The sequence below is a fragment of the Camelina sativa genome, chromosome 5 (assembly GCF_000633955.1).
Source record: "Camelina sativa cultivar DH55 chromosome 5, Cs, whole genome shotgun sequence".
Lineage (NCBI taxonomy): Eukaryota > Viridiplantae > Streptophyta > Magnoliopsida > Brassicales > Brassicaceae > Camelina > Camelina sativa.
Window position 1 is genome coordinate 17,564,482 of NC_025689.1, and position 21,751 is coordinate 17,586,232.

At 37.8% G+C, this 21,751-nt stretch overlaps 4 protein-coding genes across 6 annotated transcripts; 3 read left to right on the top strand and 1 right to left on the bottom strand.

The window, feature by feature from the left end:
* LOC104787127 (pantothenate kinase 1-like) lies at nt 2,059-4,788 on the top strand. Its single transcript, XM_010512647.2, has 10 exons — nt 2,059-2,323; nt 2,431-2,595; nt 2,778-2,824; nt 2,930-3,046; nt 3,360-3,479; nt 3,569-3,663; nt 3,743-3,836; nt 3,924-4,055; nt 4,164-4,276; nt 4,357-4,788. The coding sequence occupies exons 1-10, from the start codon at nt 2,278-2,280 to the stop codon at nt 4,583-4,585; spliced, it is 1,158 nt and encodes a 385-aa protein (XP_010510949.1). The 5' UTR covers nt 2,059-2,277; the 3' UTR covers nt 4,586-4,788.
* Nucleotides 5,116-6,769, top strand: LOC104787129 (actin-related protein 2/3 complex subunit 3-like). 3 transcript variants are annotated; one of them, XM_010512649.1, is made up of 6 exons: nt 5,116-5,331; nt 5,415-5,493; nt 5,644-5,752; nt 5,848-6,117; nt 6,212-6,371; nt 6,506-6,769. In XM_010512649.1, the coding sequence occupies exons 2-5, from the start codon at nt 5,491-5,493 to the stop codon at nt 6,352-6,354; spliced, it is 525 nt and encodes a 174-aa protein (XP_010510951.1). In that variant the 5' UTR covers nt 5,116-5,331; nt 5,415-5,490; the 3' UTR covers nt 6,355-6,371; nt 6,506-6,769. The 3 variants fall into 3 exon arrangements, with proteins under 3 accessions (XP_010510951.1, XP_010510952.1, XP_019101513.1); XM_010512650.1 differs by having other exon boundaries at nt 5,418-5,493; nt 6,503-6,769; XM_019245968.1 differs by having other exon boundaries at nt 5,418-5,493.
* LOC104787128 (probable nucleoredoxin 1) lies at nt 6,741-9,121 on the bottom strand. Its single transcript, XM_010512648.1, has 4 exons — nt 8,875-9,121; nt 8,234-8,713; nt 7,664-8,143; nt 6,741-7,570 (listed from the first exon to the last, which is right to left on the bottom strand). The coding sequence occupies exons 1-4, from the start codon at nt 8,977-8,979 to the stop codon at nt 6,899-6,901; spliced, it is 1,737 nt and encodes a 578-aa protein (XP_010510950.1). The 5' UTR covers nt 8,980-9,121; the 3' UTR covers nt 6,741-6,898.
* LOC109132867 lies at nt 15,178-20,889 on the top strand. Its single transcript, XM_019245307.1, has 4 exons — nt 15,178-15,246; nt 15,335-15,563; nt 18,953-18,989; nt 20,781-20,889. The coding sequence occupies exons 1-4, from the start codon at nt 15,178-15,180 to the stop codon at nt 20,887-20,889; spliced, it is 444 nt and encodes a 147-aa protein (XP_019100852.1).

The window sequence follows — 21,751 nt, forward strand, 5'->3', positions numbered from 1 at the left end:
TTTTTTTTTTTTTTTTTTTTTTTTTTTTTTTTTTTTGTTTCGTACAAATTACTCATCATTCTCTTAATTTCTAAGTTTGGTATTTTCTTACCTTATGCAAGATTTTATTTTTAATGTAAATATTATTTTCTTTCAAGTCTTATTAGATTTAGATGTCTACACACTCTTGATGATAACAAAATTCATCACACAAACTTTTAAGGTAAGTAGTTTTTTTTCGCTGCCCAAGTCAGAACTATATTACGTACATAATTTATATTATTTCTAGATCTGAGCCTGCAGATATATTTCTCTTACGTTTTATAGAGAAGTTATATTTGTTAATGTTTTGTATTTTGTGTTTAGTGGTAAATTTTTTTAAAAAAATATATTTTGTATTAACGACGATAATATTTCCCATGCTGATCTCTATTGCATACTCTTAATTTTATTAAACGTGTCATGGCCGGTTTAGCGGTTCTTTTTTTCTTTTTTCTTTAACAACTTACTTGATTGAATCAAACAAATCAATTTTGTGAAACATTGTTTTACGTGCTGAATTATCCACTTTAACAGTATTATGACATTAGATCCAAAAAAAAAAAAAAGTGAGAATTTTCTCTTGTATCACTCTGTATTTCCTTACCGGTTAGCATGGCGTCGAAACTTAATTAATTAGGCTTTTCATATTCACCATTATTGGTTAAATTAAAATGATAGGGAACCAAACTATGGATCGAGGTACACAGGAGAAGAGCCTAACATGGACAGAGAGGACGTTAAAATGTTAATTACGGAATGTTGGGATGTTTATAATGTCGAGTCTCTTGATTTCAAACGGAAAGACCCTGCAAATTTGGAAGCAAAGTTTTCGAAATCAACAATTATAGCTTCAACAACCCCATAACCACTTGTACACTCTCCTGATGCACCTTGTACCACTTGAGAAATCTGACACACTAGTACACAAGAATTAATGTGTGTTTGAAAGGAAGTTGTTGTGTTTTGATTCTCATGGTACTTGCTTTTAAGCTTGTGTGTGGGGGGACATCGTGGATTTTTAACCAACCTAACCCTAACTCAGGCCCACGATTCTGTTCTTTATATTGAATTCAAAAATTGGTTTCTTCTATAAACTAGTCACATGTTATCATCAAATTGGGCCCCGACCATCCCAACCAATGTTCTTAGCGGCCCTATCTACAAGGTTGAAATGCGAGCGAACGTATGGTTGAATTATGACAGTGACTGTTATTACAAGTGGTCGACAAATGCTTCCAGATATCTTAATAAGACAAGACATAGTACAAGCACTTCCATATTTTCTCAGTACGACATCTTATCAGCAATGCGGTGGAATTTAAGTTGAAGTCAAATGGAAGCATTATCTTACAGAAAAAATGAGTTATTAACAAAAAAATGTTTTTCCTATGCTTCGGACAGACCGCTCTATATTACAATTTTTTTTTTAACAATACTTTCATCTCATTTCATACCTTAAACCAAGTTACCAAGATACCGATTACAACAACAATGCCTCCTTACGAGTTACACAATAAAAACAACCTAAACCTTCTACCAGAGCACATTAGTTTTGAAAAATCCCGAATCACGTCACTAATTCCGTCGTCTCTCCCGGGAGCCTTGAAACTTGACCCGCTCCTTGAAAGCGGTTCAAGTCTGCTTTCTAATGATACTTTGATCTCTTCAATTAAAACATTCGCAGTACCGTTTTGTAATTGAATCCAATTTTTTTCTTTTAAAAAAACACAATTGTTGTATTTGGTCTTTTCAAATTCTAAAACAAAACACTTGTTTTTTAGTATAAAAAATATATATATATAACAAATCCCTATATCCAATCCTAAAAAGACTAAATGACAAGTCAGCAAAATTCGTCTCTCTTTCTTTTCTTTTAAAAAAAAAAAAAAAAAAAAAAAAAAAAAAAAANATAACAAATCCCTATATCCAATCCTAAAAAGACTAAATGACAAGTCAGCAAAATTCGTCTCTCTTTTTTTTTTTTTAAAAAAAAAAAAAAAAAAAAAAAAAAAAAAGAAAATTTCTAGAAATTGACGCAATCAAATCAATTGGGACAACCAAACAAACAATTGCTCCATGGAGAAGAAAAAACAAGTCAGCCATGGTTGGAAGACAAAAGTAGATAGATAGATAGGTTTAGATCTAAAGTAGTTGATCGTTGAAAAAATTATATATTTCAATTTTAAACGTTGAAAAAAAGGAGCTCTAAAAACGAATCAAAAAAAGAGAATCTCGCAATCAAAAAAAAAAACCGCCATGGATCCTCCGACTCAAATCTCTCATTTGGCTCTCGACATCGGAGGTAACCCCAAAAATTGGCCTTTTTTTGCTCTGTTTCGTTTCTAGATTTGTTCGTTTTTGGGTTCGTCTCGAATTAACCGGAATTGATTGGTGTGTTGTTTTTGGTAGGGACTCTGGTCAAGCTTGTGTATTTCTCTTCAAATGGAAGCGAAGAAGAGTCTCGTAATGGTTGCTGCTCTGTTGTCAAAGGAAGACTTTGTTTCGCTAAGTTTGAGACCAGAAAGATTGATGATTGTTTAGAGTTTATTCGATTCAATATCCTTCAACATTCCGGTAAAGTTTGGATTTTTATGATCTCAAACCTCTGTATCAATATGTATTCTGAAGCTTACTAACTGATTTAGACTGCTGAAATGAGTTTTTTTAGCGGAAAATTTTTTTGTGTCTTTGAATCATCAAGTTTATTGAGTTGTGAGTTCCTGTGTTTATTTCACTGACAGAGGTAATTTGTTCAGGTGTTCAGCATCAGAATGGTGCAGTCCATGATTATCTATCTGTTAAGGTAACAAAGCTGATCATCGTTATGTTGCAGTGGGGATTTCAGTTTGTTGTAGTTGATTTATGTATGGTCTTTACTAACTGGTATGATTTCTGATCATTCCAAAAGGCCACAGGTGGTGGGGCGTTTAAGTTTGCTGATCTTTTTAAGGAGAAACTCGGTATTCTTTTCGATAAGCAAGATGAGATGCATTCTCTTGTTGGTGGTGTTAATTTTCTCTTAAAGGTTAGTTTGTTTTTTTGGTTCCTATCACCATCTCTTGTATATATGTATGTTGTGTCTGTTTTTCGAATGTACTTCTTGTTTTTCTCCTTGATTACACACTTGAGTAACACTAAAGACATCTATGTCAGAATAGTTTTGCTTAAATGCGGTGTGCTCTGTGAGGTCTTCTATGAGATGGTTTCTTTCTTCAATGCATTTAGACATCTGTGGCAGAATAGTTTTTTTTGAAAAACTTGTTGTTTTTACCATTTTACATGACTACTAATCTGTAAAAGATATATGACGGAAACAAAAAATTCTTGCATAATTGCAGACAGTTCCAAGAGAAGCTTTTACCTACTTGGATGGGCAGAAGGAGTTTGTCGAGATCGACCATAATGATCTGTATCCATATCTACTTGTCAATATAGGCTCTGGGGTTAGCATGATCAAGGTCATTATGGGTTTGGTTTCTCTGATCACTTTGATTCTGTTGGCAAACTACTTCAGCGATGTTGCTTACTCAAACTCGTTCTTCTGTAGGTCGATGGAGATGGAAAGTATGAGCGGATAAGTGGAACAAGCCTTGGTGGAGGCACATTTTTAGGTCTTGGAAAGCTTTTAACAAAATGCAAGAGGTGACTTCTTAGTTTACTCTATTCATACAACGTTGTTTCTTCCTTGTCTGAGTAACTATTAACATTCTCTTAAATTCAGTTTTGATGAGCTGCTCGAGTTAAGTCACCATGGAAATAACAGAGTAATTGACATGCTTGTGGGAGATATCTACGGTGGAACAGATTATTCAAAGGTAAATTGATTAAATCTTGGTTTGCTAAAGTTATAGATTTGATTCATATGTAAAAATCCAAACCTTGTTTTTTGATCTTCTCTGTAGATTGGTCTCTCCTCAACAGCTATTGCTTCCAGCTTTGGAAAAGCAATTTCTGATGGCAAAGAACTTGAAGATTACCAGCCAGAAGATGTTGCAAGATCCCTTCTAAGAATGATATCAAATAACATTGGTCAGGTCAGTTCCTCTGAACATCTCAATGCCATTTTACAGAAAAACTTGAAGCTGATGGTTTTTTCTGATTGGATTGTAACATTTACTACTACTGTCTCACTTTCTCTCCAGATTGCTTATTTGAATGCTCTCAGATTCGGTCTTAAGCGTATTTTCTTTGGTGGATTTTTCATCCGTGGCCTTGAGTATACCATGGACACAATCTCTGTTGCTGTTCACTTTTGGTAAATCCAAAACTGAAACTAATACTCATGTATGTCCACAAATCTTTTTGGAATTTTCTTACTTTTCCTTCTCATTGCAGGTCGAGAGGTGAGGCGAAGGCAATGTTTTTACGACATGAAGGGTTTCTTGGAGCATTAGGCGCATTCACGAGCTACGAAACTCGTAGTAATAACGATTCAAAACCGCAACATCATACTGTGCAAAGAGCAATTCTCAACTGTTCAGGTGATGATAGCTTTCGGCACATCCCAGTAACGTCTAATTTAAATGATAGCGAAACCATAGAATGCAGCATCAGTTTAGTTTAGTTACCACCACCCGGTGTATTGTTATCAAATTCAGTGTAGAAATATGTTAATTAAACTGTTTGAATCAAGAGCTGTACTCATTAGTTGAATATGTAAGACACATTTATGCAAACATGATTCACTTATTAATATTCATGTATCTCCCCAATGTAACTTGTACTATATAGTCGTATAAAGGAATCAAATACACAGTTAGTTAGTTATAGAGCTTGCTTTTAAGTCTTGGTTAAGTTCGGTTCAATGTATGTATCTCTGTTTTAAGTTTTGGTTTACTGAATCTTATGTAACAACTTTTTATCCAATCATGGTAATTCAGAAATAGCAGTGAAACTTAAACATTTGCTTGATTAATTACACCCCTAAAACCGAATTTATAAGATCATAAATTTCGACTGATGTAAAAATTCATATTAAACCGAGAAAATTAAAAATTCAAAACCAAAACCGGTTTAACATTCAGTTCGTCCCCGGTACGAAGCAATGTTTCCACATTCGGGAGGCTTTACACGTGTCATTCGTACCTCTCTGTCTTCCTTGATTCCTTTTTTTTTTTTTTCCTTCTTTCGTCGATTTCAATTTCGATTTCGCCTTGCCGACGACGATTAGCTTCCTGATAAACCATCTCCGACCACCGCAACATCACGAGTCACGACGGATCGCGCGAGCTAACTCCACAAAGCTCCATTACATTTCAATTCTCTTTCGTTAGAGTCTAAATAATTTGAAATTGATCTGCTCTTCAACAGGTAAAAAAACTTTTCATCCTACATCTTCAAATCACTCGTTCACCTAACGCCCTGATTCTTATAGCTCCATGATCTTTTAATAGCAGTGTAGATCCACCTCCGATTCGTTTCATCTCCTTACCTGATACTGCCGCTTCGTTGTTTCAAATTGGGCTCAAAATGGTACGGATCATCAATTTGTATGGCGAATACCTAGTGAATTTTGATTAGATCTTCGATGAGATTGTTTGATTGGTTCCATTTTGAGTATTTGAATCCACTTCTTGTTAAATCTGTGATGCTCATTTTGTTATGGTGAAACGCTCTAATCAGGTTTATCACTCGAGTTTTGTGGAAGAAGAAGGGATAACAAAGGCATGTGGTTGTCCACTGCTTCCACTTAAGAGCCATATAAAAGGTCCTGCACCAGTTTCAGAACAAGGTATTATTTAGTTCAAACAAAGCTATACATGTGCTTCTTCTTTTTTTTCATCTGTGTGATGAATGCGTTTATAAGTTGTTGATTTTATAATGTAGATAAAACTGATATAGTGGACGAGGCAATCACCTTCTTTCGTGCGAATGTCTTCTTCACAAACTTTGATATCAAAAGTCCTGCTGATAAGCTCCTTATTTACTTGACGTTCTACATAAATGTGGCGTTAAAGAGGCTCGAAGGCTGTAGAACGTTGGCTGTAGGAACTAAAGCCATTATTAACTTGGGTTTAGAAGATATTCCTGTTCCTGGAGAAACTGGCTTTCCTTTCCCGGGGCTCTTTTCGCTTCCTCAGTCCCAGGATGAAGCAGGTACATGTCTAAGTAACTCTTATTGATTTCCTTGGGGTTTTCTTTTGGTTACTAGGTCCTTAGACTTGTGTCTTCTGTTGGGTTCAAATGTCAGATCTTTTCAGGAACTATCTGAAGCAAGTTCGCGAGGAGACGAGTGGGAGGCTACTGAGTGTAGCGTATAGAGCCAACGGGACACCAAACAAATGGTGGCTTGCATTCGCCAAGAGGAAATTCATGAACGTGGTCCTCCTATGATAAATCTAGTATCACTGGTAAGTATCACTTTAGTTTACTGGATACAGTTATCCAAAAATCATGAATATCCATCTCCAATAGTTCATATATTACTACATTTCAAGCTTAACAAGTTTTTTTTTTTTATCTGAATTTTTTCACTATTTAGCAGTTGGTTTCTCTTCCTTGCTTGCTGTCCATTTCGAATGATGAATACCGAAGCCACTGGAGATCATGAGCATCACCACTTTTAGCTTCCTTTGCATAGGTGTTTAGCAAGAAGACAATTCCATCTGCGAGCAGAAAGCTCTCTCTTTGTCTCTGAATATATATACATAGGGTGTGCCAATGTATTGTTTCATACAACTCCAGTTGGAATCTAAAATTTGTTGATACAAAGATCACAGTTAAATAAGATCATTTTATTACTACTTTAGATTAACAAGAGTTCATCTCCAAGGTCTTATCAGATTGTAGCCACACTTCAATACTCTCATCAAATTATACAGGGTAAGGAAATAGCTTAGCATACACATAGTGACATAACTGTGCCTGAAGCTATCAATCAGGCCTTGGTGCACACGTTTCCGTCACAAACCCAACCATCTTGGTGCTCACCGCCACTTTTTTTCACAGCCTCATCACCGTTTGGTTTTGTCTCCTCCTCTAAAGCACACTTGTAATGAAGATCAAAGTCGCATTCATCGCAATGGTAAGACCAGAATTTTCCTTCCTCATCACACTTATCGCACACGTAAACCTGAACACGAGTCAGTTCTAGCTCATGCTCTTCATGGAGAACATGTTTCACCTTCTTAGGCCACTCTTTTGCCATCTCATCGTACTTGGCTTCAATCTCCTTCAAACGTTCCTCAGTGAAAGGGTAAGCATCGGCTCCATGGATTGCCACAAGGTCCCTTGCTTCTTTTGTTACGGTTTTCCCAGTTGGTCCCAGAGCTGCTAGCATTGGGATCCCACCGACCTTAAAGGTTCGTGCCAAGGATTCTTTCCTAGGATCACCAAATGGAAGAGCCAGCCACGGCATTTGTGAGTAATACTCATCAAATGATTCCTGGTCACGGTCACTGGAGATGAAAATTAATTCAAACGCTTCATCCCGCTCCTTTATCTGCTTGTATATTTCAACAAGCTCTGGTGTAAAGGCGCGACAAGGAGGACACCAGTGAGCTGAGAAGTACATAAGAATGTTCTTCCCCACCAGATCCGAAACAAGCACCTAACAAAGAAAGCCAAATTTTTATAGGTTGGTTCAGATCAGCCTCGAAGAACAGAGTTTAGAAGATGAAAAGGGTATTATTGAGAGCTATACCTTGGCCCCATCTTTTCCGAGAACATAGTTGAGATCACCTGAGACAAGAAGTGACTCGGTCGTTTGAGCCTCTATCTTTGCCTTTTCTATCTCCTCGAGTTCTTTAAACTTCTCTGGAGTGAAAGGATAAGCAAGAAGTCCATAGTCATCAATAGCTTCAGCGACATTCAAGTGACGGGTTTTTCCATCTGGCCCGAGAATGACCAGTGTTGGTAACGTAGACAGCATGAAGTGCCGAGCCAATTTCGAAGAGCTTTTGTCGTTGAACGGCAATCCTAGCCATGGCTTGCTCTTAAAGTCCTGATTAAAAGACTCCTCATCATCTTCAAGAGATATCAACACAATCTCAAAATCCTCTTTATTCTCCTTCAGCTTCGAATAAAACTTAACAAGCGTTGGAGTAAACTCTGTGCATTTGCTGTAAGATGCAACTGAGAAGAGAAGGCCAATGGTTCTACCTACAAGTTCCGATACAGGTACCTAATGAAAACGCAACTGATCAGCCTCATCAAGTCAACAAAGCCAAAAATATAATCACACAAGCTATATATATATATAATCAAGGGGTACCTTGTTACCGTCTGGCGAAACCACAAAGTCCCGTGTAGGAGTAACCAAGACAGATGACAATGTCTGCTCTCTCCGAGCCCTGTCTTCTTCCTCTTTGATCTCCTTCATTTTCTCAGGTGTGAAAGGATAAGCATCAGCTCCATAGCTTCGTATGACACCAACCCCATTACCATTCACAAGTTTACCATGATCATCAACCATCACTAGGTTAGGGATACCCGTAACCTTAAACAACCCATCCAAACGGTCACGGGTTTCTGAATCAGCAAAGGGAACAGCGAGCCATGGCATCTTACTGAAATAATCACCAAAGGACTCTTCATCCTCATCGCCAGACACAAAAACAACCTCGAAACCAACTTTTGGAGCGAGCTCGTTGTAGACTTCAACAAGCTGTGGAGTAAACCGCTGACATGGTCCGCACCACGCAGCTGAGAAATACAATCCAATCTTCTTCCCCATCAAGCTTTCGATTTTAACCTGAGCATAAGTCAGTCAAACTCTGGCTCAATCGGTTCTCCAAAAAGAACAATCACAGGGGAGAATCGCGAAACAAGCACATAGAAGTTGAGATCGACGACGATAAAATTCAAAATCAGGTCAACTACAGAAAGAGAGAAGCGAGGAACTAAATTTTTTACCTGTTCGCCGTCGTTACGAACGAAGAAATCCCTCGCCGGAGAAGAGAGAAGTGAGAGAAGATCCTGGGCATCTCCGCCGTTGATTTTCTTCGCGGTTTCGGCCATGGCTTTGTACGGGTAATCGAAGTTGGGAAAATCGCAATTACGAGCTCACGAACGAAGACGACTGCTCGCTCTGTATGCTGGAAGCGTTGGACAAAAACGTCTCTTTTAAAGTTTTTTCTATAATCCAAAATTTGTATTCCTTACTCATTAATCAAAGACCTAAAATAGACTATAAAAATTGTTGGCTTTAACCAACATAAATTATATTTGATTTCCCTTCCCGGTTTAGTTGATGATTGCAAACTATAGCTAGTAAACCGGAATCATCGCCTTGAACCAGGTCAAACAAAACTCTAAAAAGTCAGCCGTAGTAGTAATGTTCAGCGTATATTCTGAATTTGATAGTTACAGCAGGGTTGGATGTAGCTAGTAGTCTTTTGGAGAATATTCGAAATAGTGTGAAATTTGTAAAAGGATATGAGTCGAGGAAAGAATCATTTGCAACATGCGTTGAGAGCTTAGAAATTAAAAGTGGAACTAGGTTATCTTTGGATGTTGCAACTCGTTGGAACTCAACATATGTGATGTTGGCTAGAACTTTAAAATTCAGAAAAGCATTTGGTATTTTGAATTTGTATGAGAGAGATTACAATTCATTATCATCAGAGGAAGAATGGGATCGAGGTGAGAAAATATGTGACATGTTAAAACCATTTCATATACCATCACCACATACTTTTCAGGAGTGAAGTATCCAACAGCCAATGTTTATTTCATTCAAGTGTGAAAAATTGAGTTGTTGCTGAAGAAATATTCTATTTGTGATGATGTTTATGTGAGAGCAATGGCTCAAATGATGCGAAAGAAGTTTGCAAAGTATTGGAATCAATACAGTATCATTCTTGCTATGGGAGCAGCTTTGGATCCGAGATTGAAGTTGCAAATACTTGAGTCAGCTTATGACAAGGTCGATTCAAGCACTTCCAAGGAAAAAGTTGAAATTGTTAGGAAGAATCTGGTTCTGCTTTATGAAGAATATAATACTCAATCTGCAAGTCTTTCAAAGTCTTCACCAACACCTACTAGAGATGAGCTTCTCTCTGAATCACCACTTGAGGATGATTTGAATGATGTAAGTATCTTTCTCTGTCTTTCTAAGCTTCTCTCTAACATCTTTGTAACTAATTTGTTTGTATTTCATATCATAGGATCTGTTTGATCTTGAAAGTGGCCTCAAGTCTAGTTCAGGCAACCCCAAATCAAATTTGAAAATCTATTTGGATGAACCTAGACTAGAGATGAAGACTTTTACAGACATGGAAGTGTTAAGTTTTTGGAAAGATAATCAACATCGATATGGTGATTTAGCTTCCATGGCATCTGATATTCTCAGCAATCCAATCACCACTGTAGCATCAGAGTCATCTTTCAGTGTTGAAGGTGTAAAAACGAAGATGCAGCCAATATTGAAAAGAACCTCTTTTCTTATTAAGAATCACTTAAACAATCTTACAAGATATGTTTAATCAGATTTACACACAGTCAACACGACTTGTCACTGACCAATTCTTAATCTAACCAAAACTTGTTAAGAACCCTAAAAGCTTATTCGCTTGGCTCCTACTTTTTCTATGCGGCTAAAGAAAAACCTTAAGCCTCAATACAAATATATATAGATAGCTAACATATCACGTCGGCTAACCTACTCTCCTAATTAAGATAACCCCAAATCTTCTTTTTATTTGATCCGATGATATCTTGCTAAACAATAAAGGAAACTCCAATATTCCAAATTTCCAAATATAATTTGCCACATCATTCTAACTCCACGTTCGTTACTTCATGCGCACAGCTTCTCCCAATGTCTTACAGACTAGCCTTGTTCCACCAAATGTCTTCATGCTTTCATTCTCCCCTTTTTTATCTGAATGTGTCAACTCAAGCTTCATGCTTTCAATCTCCCCCATTTTATTTGAATGTGACAACTCAAGCTCCAGTTGTGAATACTACCAGAATCTTCCAAAAACATCCCCTTAGCCACATTCAGCTACAACATCACCATCATCACAAAAATCATCATCTCATCATACTCCCCCAGCATGAGTGCACATTCATATAAAAACAAAGATGAAGACATATAAACTGGAAGACACAACAAGCTTCCTATCATGCCTTGTACCAAAAATAATCCTCAAGAGCTGTTATAATATCCTTAGGTTCAACCTTTGAAACACAACAATGTTGCAACACTTCTTGACAATGAGAGGTTTGCTCAACAACTACAACTGCAGCAGAGTGATTCTTATGACTTTGAAACTGTTTAGATATAGCTAAGGCTCCTGATGATTCATCATTCGAATCAGCACTATTGGATTTGGTTGATTCAGTTGTGACTTTTCCTTGTACAGGTTGTTATACAACATGCTTCTGTAGAACCTGAGATTCAACCCCAACATCGTCTTCAGTGACTATCTTCGAGATATTACAGCATAAGTTGATTTCCTCAGACTCTCTGCAACCTTGATCATACTTTTTTTCATCATTCTCGAAATCTTTATTGTACAGATCCTTTTTAGCAACCCAGACTTTGCAAAAGTGAAATGGATCCATAAAACATTTCCTAGCCATCCAAAGCTCCTTGATCTTATTCTTAAACTTATAACAGAACCTACGAACATGACCCGCATTACCACAGTGAAAACACACAATATTACTTCTCCTTTGCTTGGAATCTGTCCAGTTTTTTCGAGGATTTCCAGACCTGACTCGTGGTTCTCTGTTACTTGCAGGTACTACAGCCTTCCTCTGTAGTTCAACTTTGTTCAGAACAGTCGACTCCACAACATGAGTTATGTTGCTTTTCACAAAGCTTATAGACTTATCACGTGACAAAAATTCAACATCCTGTTGTTCTTTATAGCCCAGACCACGATGTTGAGATCCAACAATTCCCATTGACAAGATCTCATCTAACTTCTTCCCACCATTGTTCAACATCCTGATTTTTTTATGATTCTCGTTCAGCTCCCTTTCAAGGCTTGTTGATCTTTCCTTCTCCAAACCATAGAGTTCTTGAAGATTTCTCAATTTTCTCTCAAGCAACTCCTTTTCAGCAGGGAGTAGTTCCTTGCAAGTTGAGACTTCTGACTTGCATTCTTCTTCTAGCATATTGACCTTGGCTTCCAACTGCAATTTTTCTTTGACAAGTAGCAATTTTTCATTACACAGCTGAACCCAATTGTCATAGAGTACACAGTAGATCTCTTTTGAAATTGACTCTTCATCATCATCATCTGAGCTTTCATCAGCTATATCATCACCTTTAGCACTGTATGCAAAAAGATTCAACATTCCTCCTTCTTCTTCATCCCCATCACTCTCTGATTCTGAATCACTAAAGCTAACATATGCCTTATTATTTCCTTTCACCATGTTTGGGCATTCAGATTTTAAGTGTCCAATCCCTTTACATTCAAAGCACTTCATCTCCTTGCGCTTAACCATTGGACACTCAGGTTTGTAATGACCAAAACCACCACATTCAAAACACTGAATCTCTTTTCTCGGATTATTTTTTTCTTTTTCAGATATATTTGGCCTAGAACAAGACCTCTCTGTAGCACTTCGATTCCAGCAAGCTAATTCTCGTCCCTGTCCTTTTTCAACACGTTTGAGAGCTTTTCCAAAGTTTCTTGCCATCAAGGACATGCTATCTTTTATCTCTTGCAACTGATCACTCCTGTCATCTGCCTTGAATGCAATTCCTTTACCATGAATTCTCAGTTCTTCAGCAACTTCCATCTCCTCTGATTTTAGCATACCAATGAGATCCTCAAACTTCAAGGTGTCTGTGTTGCCAGATACTCTCATGACTGCTTTATGAGCTGCATACTTAGAAGGTAGACATCTAAGCAACTTCTTAACCAGCTTGGTATCCTTATAGGTCTTACCAAGATTCTTTGCTTCATTAGCAATAGCACTCAATTTTGCACTGAACTGAGAAATTGTCTCTTCTGGATCCATCCTTAAGACTTCAAATTGTGATGCAAGTTGGTCTAATCTCGTTCTTTTGACACTTGAGTTTCCTTCATGGGTCTTCTGCAGAATGTCCCAAGCATCTTTAGCTGATCCACAACCTTGAACAAGCTTAAAGTCATCATCATCAATAGCACCAAATATTGCATTAAGTGCCCTAGCATTATATTTAGACAAATTCTTTTCTTCTACCGTCCAGCGTGCCTTAGGTTTAGTGATCTTGTCACCAGCTTCGGTTTTCTCATAGGGAGGTTCCCATCCTTCTTCCACTGCCGTCCAAGCATCCTCACCTAGATTTCGGATCAGCTGAACCATGCGCACCTTCCAGCGACCATAGCCTTGTTCATCCAAGATCACACCCCTTTGAAGCATCAACAACTCATTACCTGACTGCATCATTATCTCAAGATCTCAACCTGTGGCGAGTATAGAGCTCTCGTCGGTTGACTGCTCTGATACCAATTGTAAAAACGAAGATGCAGCCAATATTGAAAAGAACCTCTTTTCTTATTAAGAATCACTTAAACAATCTTACAAGATATGTTTAATCAGATTTACACACAGTTAACACGACTTGTCACTGACCAATTCTTAATCTAACCAAAACTTGTTAAGAACCCTAAAAGCTTATTCGCTTGGCTCCTACTTTTTCTATGCGGCTCAAGAAAAACCTTAAGCCTCAATACAAATATATATAGATAGCTAACATATCACGTCGGCTAACCTACTCTCCTAATTAAGATAACCCCAAATCTTCTTTTTATTTGATCCGATGATATCTTGCTAAACAATAAAGGAAACTCCAATATTCCAAATTTCCAAATATAATTTGCCACATCATTCTAACTCCACGTTCGTTACTTCATGCGCACAGCTTCTCCCAATGTCTTACAGACTAGCCTTGTTCCACCAAATGTCTTCATGCTTTCAGAAGGTAGAGTGCTGAATCCTTATAGAAACCGACTTCTTCCCAAAAATGTTCAAGCATTAGTTTGCACTAGAAATTGGTTAAGGGGATTTGCCGAATATGAAGGTAAACTTTCAATTCTGAGAATATTGCTAATTTGTTTTAAATTGTTTGACTAACTTATGTGATAATATTATAGGAGATATTGAAGATTATTTTGATGATGAAGATAATAGTGACACAAATATAGCAGGAGTTGGAGAGTCTAACACCTGATGAGGTTGGTGATGTTTTGGTCCGTTTTGTTTCTCATATCTTACGTGTGATTTTTATTGATGTCATGCAACTGGTTTGTGATGTTGGTCTAATGAGGTTGGTGATGTTTTATGTTTTGGGTTTGTAAGGTATGAGATGGGAAGGATCCGAAGAATACAAGAGTACAAGACAATCAGAAGGATGAGAAGAATACAAGAGTACAAGACAGTCAGAAGAATCCGAAGATTATGGTTTGTTTTGATTTGAAGAAGATTTTAGTTTTGAACTTTTAGAACAGCTTCTTATTGATGAGTTTTGGATATTGATGAGTTTTTGTACTTTTAGAAAGAAGAAACAACCTTTGAAAAAATAAAATAAAAGAAATTATTTTACAAGACTACAGGTCCAAGGCTGTACAGGGTTCAGCCCTTTAATATTAATTTTACAAAAAAAATTTTATATGCAGGATTTTAAAGAGCTGAATGTATACAGGGCCAGGGTTGGACAGGGCTTAAAAACCCTTTTTAATATCTTTATCTATTAGAGCATTCTCATCCCACATTCCGTGGTATGTCTTTATAAATATCTGAATCAAAAAAAATTAATAAACAAAAGAAAAGTAAGAAAGAGAAAAGATGGAGGATTTGGATACAAAGATAATGCATCTGTTGGTGACGTTAATAGGGTTAGCACAAGTCTTCATTGCACATCAATATTTAAAACAGAAAGATTACATCGAGTATCCAATCCGACGACCTATCACAAGAATTGGATACGATTATATGTGCAATGTGTTACGAGAAGATAACGATCATTTTCGGGAGTTATATCGTATGTTTCCAGACGTGTTTCTGAAGCTATGTCAGCTTATACGAGATATGACACATTTAAAAGATACAAGATTTATCTGTGTTGAAGAAATGGTTGCCACCTTTCTAATCACTGTTGGGCACAATTCAAGGTATGGTCACACTAGAGATAGTTTTGGAAGATCAAAATTTGCTACAAGTACAAATTTTCATAAGGTTTTAAAGGCAATAAATACAATTGCTCCGAGTTTGATGGCCAAGCCTAACCTTATGGTAGCTTCAAAAATAAGAGAGAGTACAAGATTTTATCCTTATTTCAAGGTATGTATATGTAGTCTATATTTCTTTCTTTTTTTGTTTACTATTGTGTTCTTTAAAACTAATATCTCAGTCTTATTTTTTCTTTTAGAATTGTTTGGGAGCAATTGATGGTACACACATACCTGCTATGGTATCTAACAATATCGCTCCGAGCTACCGTAATCGAAAAGGAGTAATATCGCAGAATGTATTGGCTGTTTGCAACTTTGATATGGAATTCATATACGTTCTCAGTGGATGGGAAGGTTCAGCACACGATTCAAAAGTATTATATGATGCTTTAAGAAGAAGGACTAATAGATTTGTGGTTCCACAAGGTAATTCTTATATTTTATGATAAACTAATAATTTTATGTATCATATAATAAGCTAATAATTACATGCTATAAACTTTCTCTCAGGAAAATTTTACTTAGCTGATTGTGGATTTGCGAATATACGTAAATTTTTGGCTCCTTTTCGAGCTACTAAGTATCACCTCCAAGATTTTACTGGCCAAGGTTGCGATCCGGAAACTCCTCATGAATTGTTCAGTCATCGTCATTCATCTTTACGAAACGTGATTGAGCGAATTTTTGGAGTTTTCAAATCACGGAAGAGAGTAGTGTACCCCCACCAAGTTGATAGGAGGAATCTACCTTATTGCGACCTTTTTGAGGGAGTTGGGCATTGGACCACGCATTGTTGGAGAACAGAGCTGAGGCGTATGTGCGACCCAACGAACGTGGAGTGTGAGTGGTGCGGGATGCGAGGGCACTTTGCCTATCGCTGCCTAAACCCAGATCTTATGAGATACACGAGGCCATGTGATTCGTGTGGGATGCCAGGACATCTGAACAACCATTGCTGGAGAACGAGACCGCGACATCTACCGATCCCCGAGCATGTTGTGTGTACCGAGTGTAAGACGAGAGGGCACTTCGCTCATAGCTGTCCGGACCGAGTTGTGCGAGAAGGAGGGAACTCATCAAGCCAACTTGTGCATACGGGGGAGAACCCGTTAGACCGAGCTACCCGAGACGAAGAGAGCCCAATGAATCAAGCTAGAACCTCATTGTCTACTGCCTCTACCTCAACCGCATCTCTCGCAGAACCGTGACCTGATGAGCCAGCTAGGGAGTGCGAGTGCACTTGTGAAGTGTGTACTAGGCTCAGGAACCCGTAGACTGGCTGGGAGTAAGGGAAGTAGTCTTTTGATGTTGTGTAAGGGTTGGATAATTTTCTTTTTGTTGTAAGTTCTAGACTTAACCTCGTTGTATTTGTCTAGGATCCGAACCCTTAAGTTTGTCGGCTAAGTGGTGTAGAACCTTTGTGTCTTTTGTAAAAGTACTTTGTGTTCCTTAGCCGTGATTGTGTTGTTTGTTGTGTGCTAATATTTGCTTGTTTAATTACTTGCTTGATTTGCTTGAGTTTTATAGGTTGCATAGTTAATTATTTTGCATAATTAGCTTGCATATCTTCAGCGTGATCGATGAGGATTCACTTAAGTCACCAAAAGGTGCGATCAGACAAAAGAGAAGAAGATCAAGAAAGATCAAGAGAGTTCAACTAAGAAAAGGGAAATCAGTTCAGTTAAGAGCAAAAGAAAGAGAAGAGAAAAATGATGGAGAAGGATGAGGTGAATCCAAAGAAGTTGAAAGAACAAAAGAGCGGTGCAAATAAATCAAAAATGGCGAAAACAAATTGAGAGAGGCGAATCAAATATGAGGAAGAAAGTGGCAAAAACAAACTAAGAAGATCAGACCAAGCGCGATCAAGAAAATGCAAAAGTAATGCATGATCCAAGTATTAAGTGCATAAGAGGGTGCAAGAAGATAATACCTGGAAGTTGAAATTGTCTACGAATAGACAAGAGGGTGCAAGAAAATAATGGTTGACAAAGACAAAGAAGCCAATCTTGTGCTCGATGACGAAACAAGTGCGGTTCTATTGAGCCAAACTTGGAAAAAGAACAAAGAAGGTAACAAAATATGGAGAAAACCAAGAGTTGGGAGATGGATATCAACAGTAAAGTTAAAGGAGTCAGTTGGTGGGAACCGAGACTATTTGATCAAGCTAGTGATCAAAACTAAACCAAGTAGGTCGGAGAAGGTGTTACATCAAAAGAATGGTGTGGAGACTAAAAGAATCAGAAAGGATTTGTAATCGGACCCTGGCGTGGAAATCAAAGGAGTCGGAGTAAACCAGAATAATTATCAAGGCAAAGAGTCAAGAACAAGCTGAAGAAAAAGAAGCAGTGAATCAAAGAAGTTAAAGGAGTAGATAAGTCATAGTACATCAAGGAAGAAGCCTTAATACTCAAAGTGAGATTAAAGAATTTGAGAGACCAAGTAAATGCTGGAGATGAAGAAGCTTTCCAAAAGCATCAGCAAACGGTGTAAGTGGTACAAGTATGAAACAAGACTATGGGGACGAAAGAACCAAGGAAAGGAGATTTCCAATAAAAATATTGGCGTAGTGGTAATCACAAGACGCGGACACTTGTGTTGAGAAGTATCGATATCCCAAGGAGAGGAGCAGGAGATTCGAGAATTCGGGGACGAATTCTTATAAGGGGGGGGAGAATGTAGTGACCCTCACTAAGGGTAGAAATCCCAAAATAAAAATTCGAGGAAATGGCCCGGAAAAGACTTAAGGAGGAAGCGGAAGTAAAACAAAGAAGAACGACCAAAGGAAGTCCGAGGAAAAATTCATGAGTCGGAGAATGGCCGAGCCAAGACCGTAGTGATCGGAGGTGCGATCGAGACCTTAAGACCGATTGAAAATTATCAGTCTATGCGGAAATAGCATCCGCGGAAAGTCGGGTAAGTACCGGAAAAAAATACCGAGACGTCCAAGGAGATGGTCGAGAAAATCTGTCGAGATGGTCGAGAAAATCTGTCGAGAAGTCCGAGAAAAGATCGATATGTCCGGGAGATGATCGAGGAAACCAAGAAAAGCTCGGAAGAGACCGAGAAAAACTGTCTGGGAGTTACCGAGAAGACCGATAGCCACCGAGGAGCCGAGAGGATTATCCGACAGTTGCCGAGAGAATCGACAATGTCCGAGAGACCGAGAAAATTATCCGGACTTGGTCGAGAGAACCGATAGCGTCCGAGAAACCGAGAGAATTGTCCGGAATTGCCGAGAGGACCGAGACATCCGAGAGATGTCCGAAGATATCTGAGAGATGCCGAGAGTTGCCAAGACTGACCGAGAGTTGTGTCCGAGCGAGACCGAGAAATCCGAGAATTGTCGAGAGCGTCGGACGAAGAGGACGGGTTTTGCCGAGGAACGTCGAGAAATGACTGACAACCGGCCGGCCCGACAAGATTCCGGAATTCGCGGAATTTGTTTTCTCAAGAATCAACCAATGGGAAAACATGCAAGGCATGCAGAGAGAATTTTGGAGTTTCAAGAGAGATGTTGATCAAGGATTGGGCGGTGTATTACACGCTCAACATGCAGCCAAATTTTCGCCACTTGTCCAAACGCACTAAGGAAAGAAGAGGAGAGATCAAACCTGTAAATAGAGGCTTTGTGGCTTCATTTGCTCATTTTCTCTCATTTCACTCAAACACAAAAGCTTATTTCTCTCTCAAGTCCGAGAAAGAAAGAGAGAGACGAGATTGAGAGATCACCGAGAGAGATTGCCGAGAGGGATCGTCGAGAGAGACGAGAAAGATCGTCGAGAGGGCGATCGAAGCGAAGTGCTGCTTGCGTCGAGAGGAGACGGAGTTTGCGGTAAAATTGGTCGAGAAGCTGTCTAGCGCAAAGGGAGAATTGTCTGATCCGCGGTGCCGGGAGTCCAATCATCACCGATCACGTCAATGTGAGTTCTGCGGTAATTGTGTGTTGAATGTAGACTAGATTCATGGTAGAATCAGTTAAATTGTTGCATGCATAAATTTGGTAGGATTCACGCTAGATTCATGTTAAAGATTGCATTGAATTTGAGCTAGGAATCACCATGCAAGATCGCGAATGAATTTGGATGCATTTTAAGTAACTTTGGACATGCTTAAAATTTGGATTTAGTTGCATGCATGATCGAACCTAGTTTTACTTGAATTTAGTCTTGTTTAAAAACCGGTTTCATGCAGGATTAAATGATTAAGTATTTTGCAATATATTGCATAATTTTAATCGAGGTTAAAACATGCTTAAATGAACCTTAAGGATTTAAATGATTAAATCGAATAGGTTGCATGTAAAGTTGGATTTAGGGATTTAAATGGTTAAATCATAAACGGTTGCATGCATAGTAGAACTTGTTGCATTAACTTGCTTAAGTTGCTTATATTGTTTGCATGCATGTAGAATAATCTTAAGTTGCATGATTTGTATTTCTTGCTTCTTGTTGATTATTGCATGTTATATTCTTGCTTGATTTCATGCTAACGTGCTTGATTTATCATTGCTTGAATTTGTGGTTGTGTGTTTTATTTTAGCTTAGTCTCTTGAATTTGTTTCTCAAGTCTAGGCTAGTGTAGTGTCGATCTTCTGTTCCAAAAGCGGTTGTCACACGTGATTCCCGAGGACCACTCACGCGGGGACACTGTCACGGTTAGCTAGCTACTAGCGTGACCGCTACATGACGATGTAGCTAAGTTGTGGGCTCATGCCAGTGAACTTTGTGGTCTCGGCATGGAAAGTGTTGGAACGGAACAGATTATCGAAGGGCCCTAGGTGTAAAGAGTCTAGAGTATTCAAGTGTCCCTTGTTTATGTCTAGTCGTCTTTGCATGTTGTGTGTTGTCTAAGAGTCTAGGGTATTTCAAGTATCCTTGTCTTATTCTAGGCGTCTTAGTAAGTCGTGTAGGAGGTAAGAGTCTAAGGTGTCCAAGTAGTTCTTTGTTCCCTTAGGTCGTCTTTCCCATAGAGTAGTAAGTTTAGATCGTGCGAATTAAGTCGTAGTGATCTAACCTCTCTTGTGTGTTTATTGTTTAATTGCTTCCGCTATAGCTTTTGTTGCGTTGCTTTGATAACTTGCAAGTTGTTTCACTTGCTTGTTTTCTTTACTTGCTGGGGTAGTCGGGTTGGGGAAATAGAATCCTGTTTAGGAAAAGGGGTGCCCAGGCTCACTGAGTAATCCTAGATTACTCATGATAATATTTTGGTCTTGCAGGGAAGCCTAAGTGAGTCTAGAGCTGGAGCAAACATTAGGGTACCGGATAGGGTTTTTCTTGTGTTCTTTGTAAAACCCTATATTTTCATAAATGGTTATGTATAAATTTTCCGACTATCTTTACATATTACTTTGATGATTTATTTTCGATGAATTATTTTATTAAAGTAATATATATGGTTTTCAGGAAAACATAGCAAGTTGCAAAATGATACTCAGCCTTGTCCGGGCTAACACAACGCACCAGGCCGCGAGGGTTGCAAAGCCTAAGTAACCTCGGTTGCGGGTGGAGTTGTGCCAAGGAGGACCAGTCGGGAAGTCTGCAGCTTCCGTCCCTCAACCGGATCACCTCGGTGCAATTCCGCAAGTGGCGTCCCGTGGCTGTCCGATGGCCTTTGTGGTCATAGTACGGTTCGGGGGCGTTACAGTTCTCAAAATAATGAAGAAGTTTTTGAGACACAAGATCAAGAAAGAGAAAGTGCTAATATATGGAGAGAAGCAATGGCTCAGCAAATGTGGAGGGATGCAACTAACTAGTAATGAAAGCTAGAAATGAGAATAATGATTTATGCAGTTTAAGTATTTATTTTATTATGAATTTACATTTTAATGTAAGGTTTTAATAATTTTATTAGTTTAATTTTATATTTTAACAGTTGCAAAATTATTTAAAACACAAAAAGTAACCGTGAGTAACGTAAAATTATTAAAACCAAATTAAAACGTTATCATTACTAGCTAATATATGGAAATACATGTTTTTGATAATAAGGTAACGTAACATTTTAAGAACCATCCGCGGATTATGCTATGCACTAGGGTATCTAAGTAAGGTATAGATTGTAAATTGGTTTGACCGAATCTATGTATTTTAAAGTTTTATTGTATTATGTTTATATATATGGATAAGTAATATTTTTTATTTACCTTCAAAAAAAAAAGTCCACTAGTAAATGACTTTCAAATCCATAGTTATGTTTTTCAAATCCACTTATAATGACATCAAATCCTCGTCTAATGCATTAGAAATCCATTGAACTTTAAAATCCACTAATAATTCAAATCCATTAAAAACTTCCATCCAATAACACCTCCTAAGTTTTATCGTGTTTATAATTTGTAGAAAATTAGTTTGATATTTTTTACTTGAAATGTTTGATTTCATATATTAACCTTATCTTTGTTCAGTAATTAACTAAACATGATAGTTTTTGTTTAGTGAATTGTAGTATATATATACTACGTAAAAGTGAAAGTTTAAACACAAAGAATGAGAACAAAAAATAATTAAAAACAAAAGTTAGAAACTTAGAGCTTTTTGTGTTTATACGTACCTTGTAAAAATATTGCTTATCTTCTTCTTTTGAAATGTTAGTTTTGATAGACATACCTTAAATAT

Coding starts and splice junctions, on each gene's coding strand:
- LOC109132867 (XM_019245307.1), top strand. CDS start 15,178: ATGGCCAAGCCTAACCTTATGGTAGCTTCAAAAATAAGAGAGAGTACA. Junction 15,247..15,334: donor GATTTTATCCTTATTTCAAG/GTATGTATATGT, acceptor TTTTTCTTTTAG/AATTGTTTGGGAGCAATTGA. Junction 18,990..20,780: donor GTAAAATTGGTCGAGAAGCT/GTCTAGCGCAAA, acceptor GGGGCGTTACAG/TTCTCAAAATAATGAAGAAG.
- LOC104787127 (XM_010512647.2), top strand. CDS start 2,278: ATGGATCCTCCGACTCAAATCTCTCATTTGGCTCTCGACATCGGAG. Junction 2,324..2,430: donor TTTGGCTCTCGACATCGGAG/GTAACCCCAAAA, acceptor TGTTTTTGGTAG/GGACTCTGGTCAAGCTTGTG. Junction 3,047..3,359: donor GTGTTAATTTTCTCTTAAAG/GTTAGTTTGTTT, acceptor GCATAATTGCAG/ACAGTTCCAAGAGAAGCTTT.
- LOC104787129 (XM_010512649.1), top strand. Junction 5,753..5,847: donor TGCACCAGTTTCAGAACAAG/GTATTATTTAGT, acceptor TTTATAATGTAG/ATAAAACTGATATAGTGGAC. Junction 6,118..6,211: donor TCAGTCCCAGGATGAAGCAG/GTACATGTCTAA, acceptor TTCAAATGTCAG/ATCTTTTCAGGAACTATCTG.
- LOC104787128 (XM_010512648.1), bottom strand. CDS start 8,979: ATGGCCGAAACCGCGAAGAAAATCAACGGCGGAGATGCCCAGGATCTT. Junction 8,714..8,874: donor TTCGTAACGACGGCGAACAG/GTAAAAAATTTA, acceptor ACTTATGCTCAG/GTTAAAATCGAAAGCTTGAT. Junction 8,144..8,233: donor TTTCGCCAGACGGTAACAAG/GTACCCCTTGAT, acceptor CGTTTTCATTAG/GTACCTGTATCGGAACTTGT.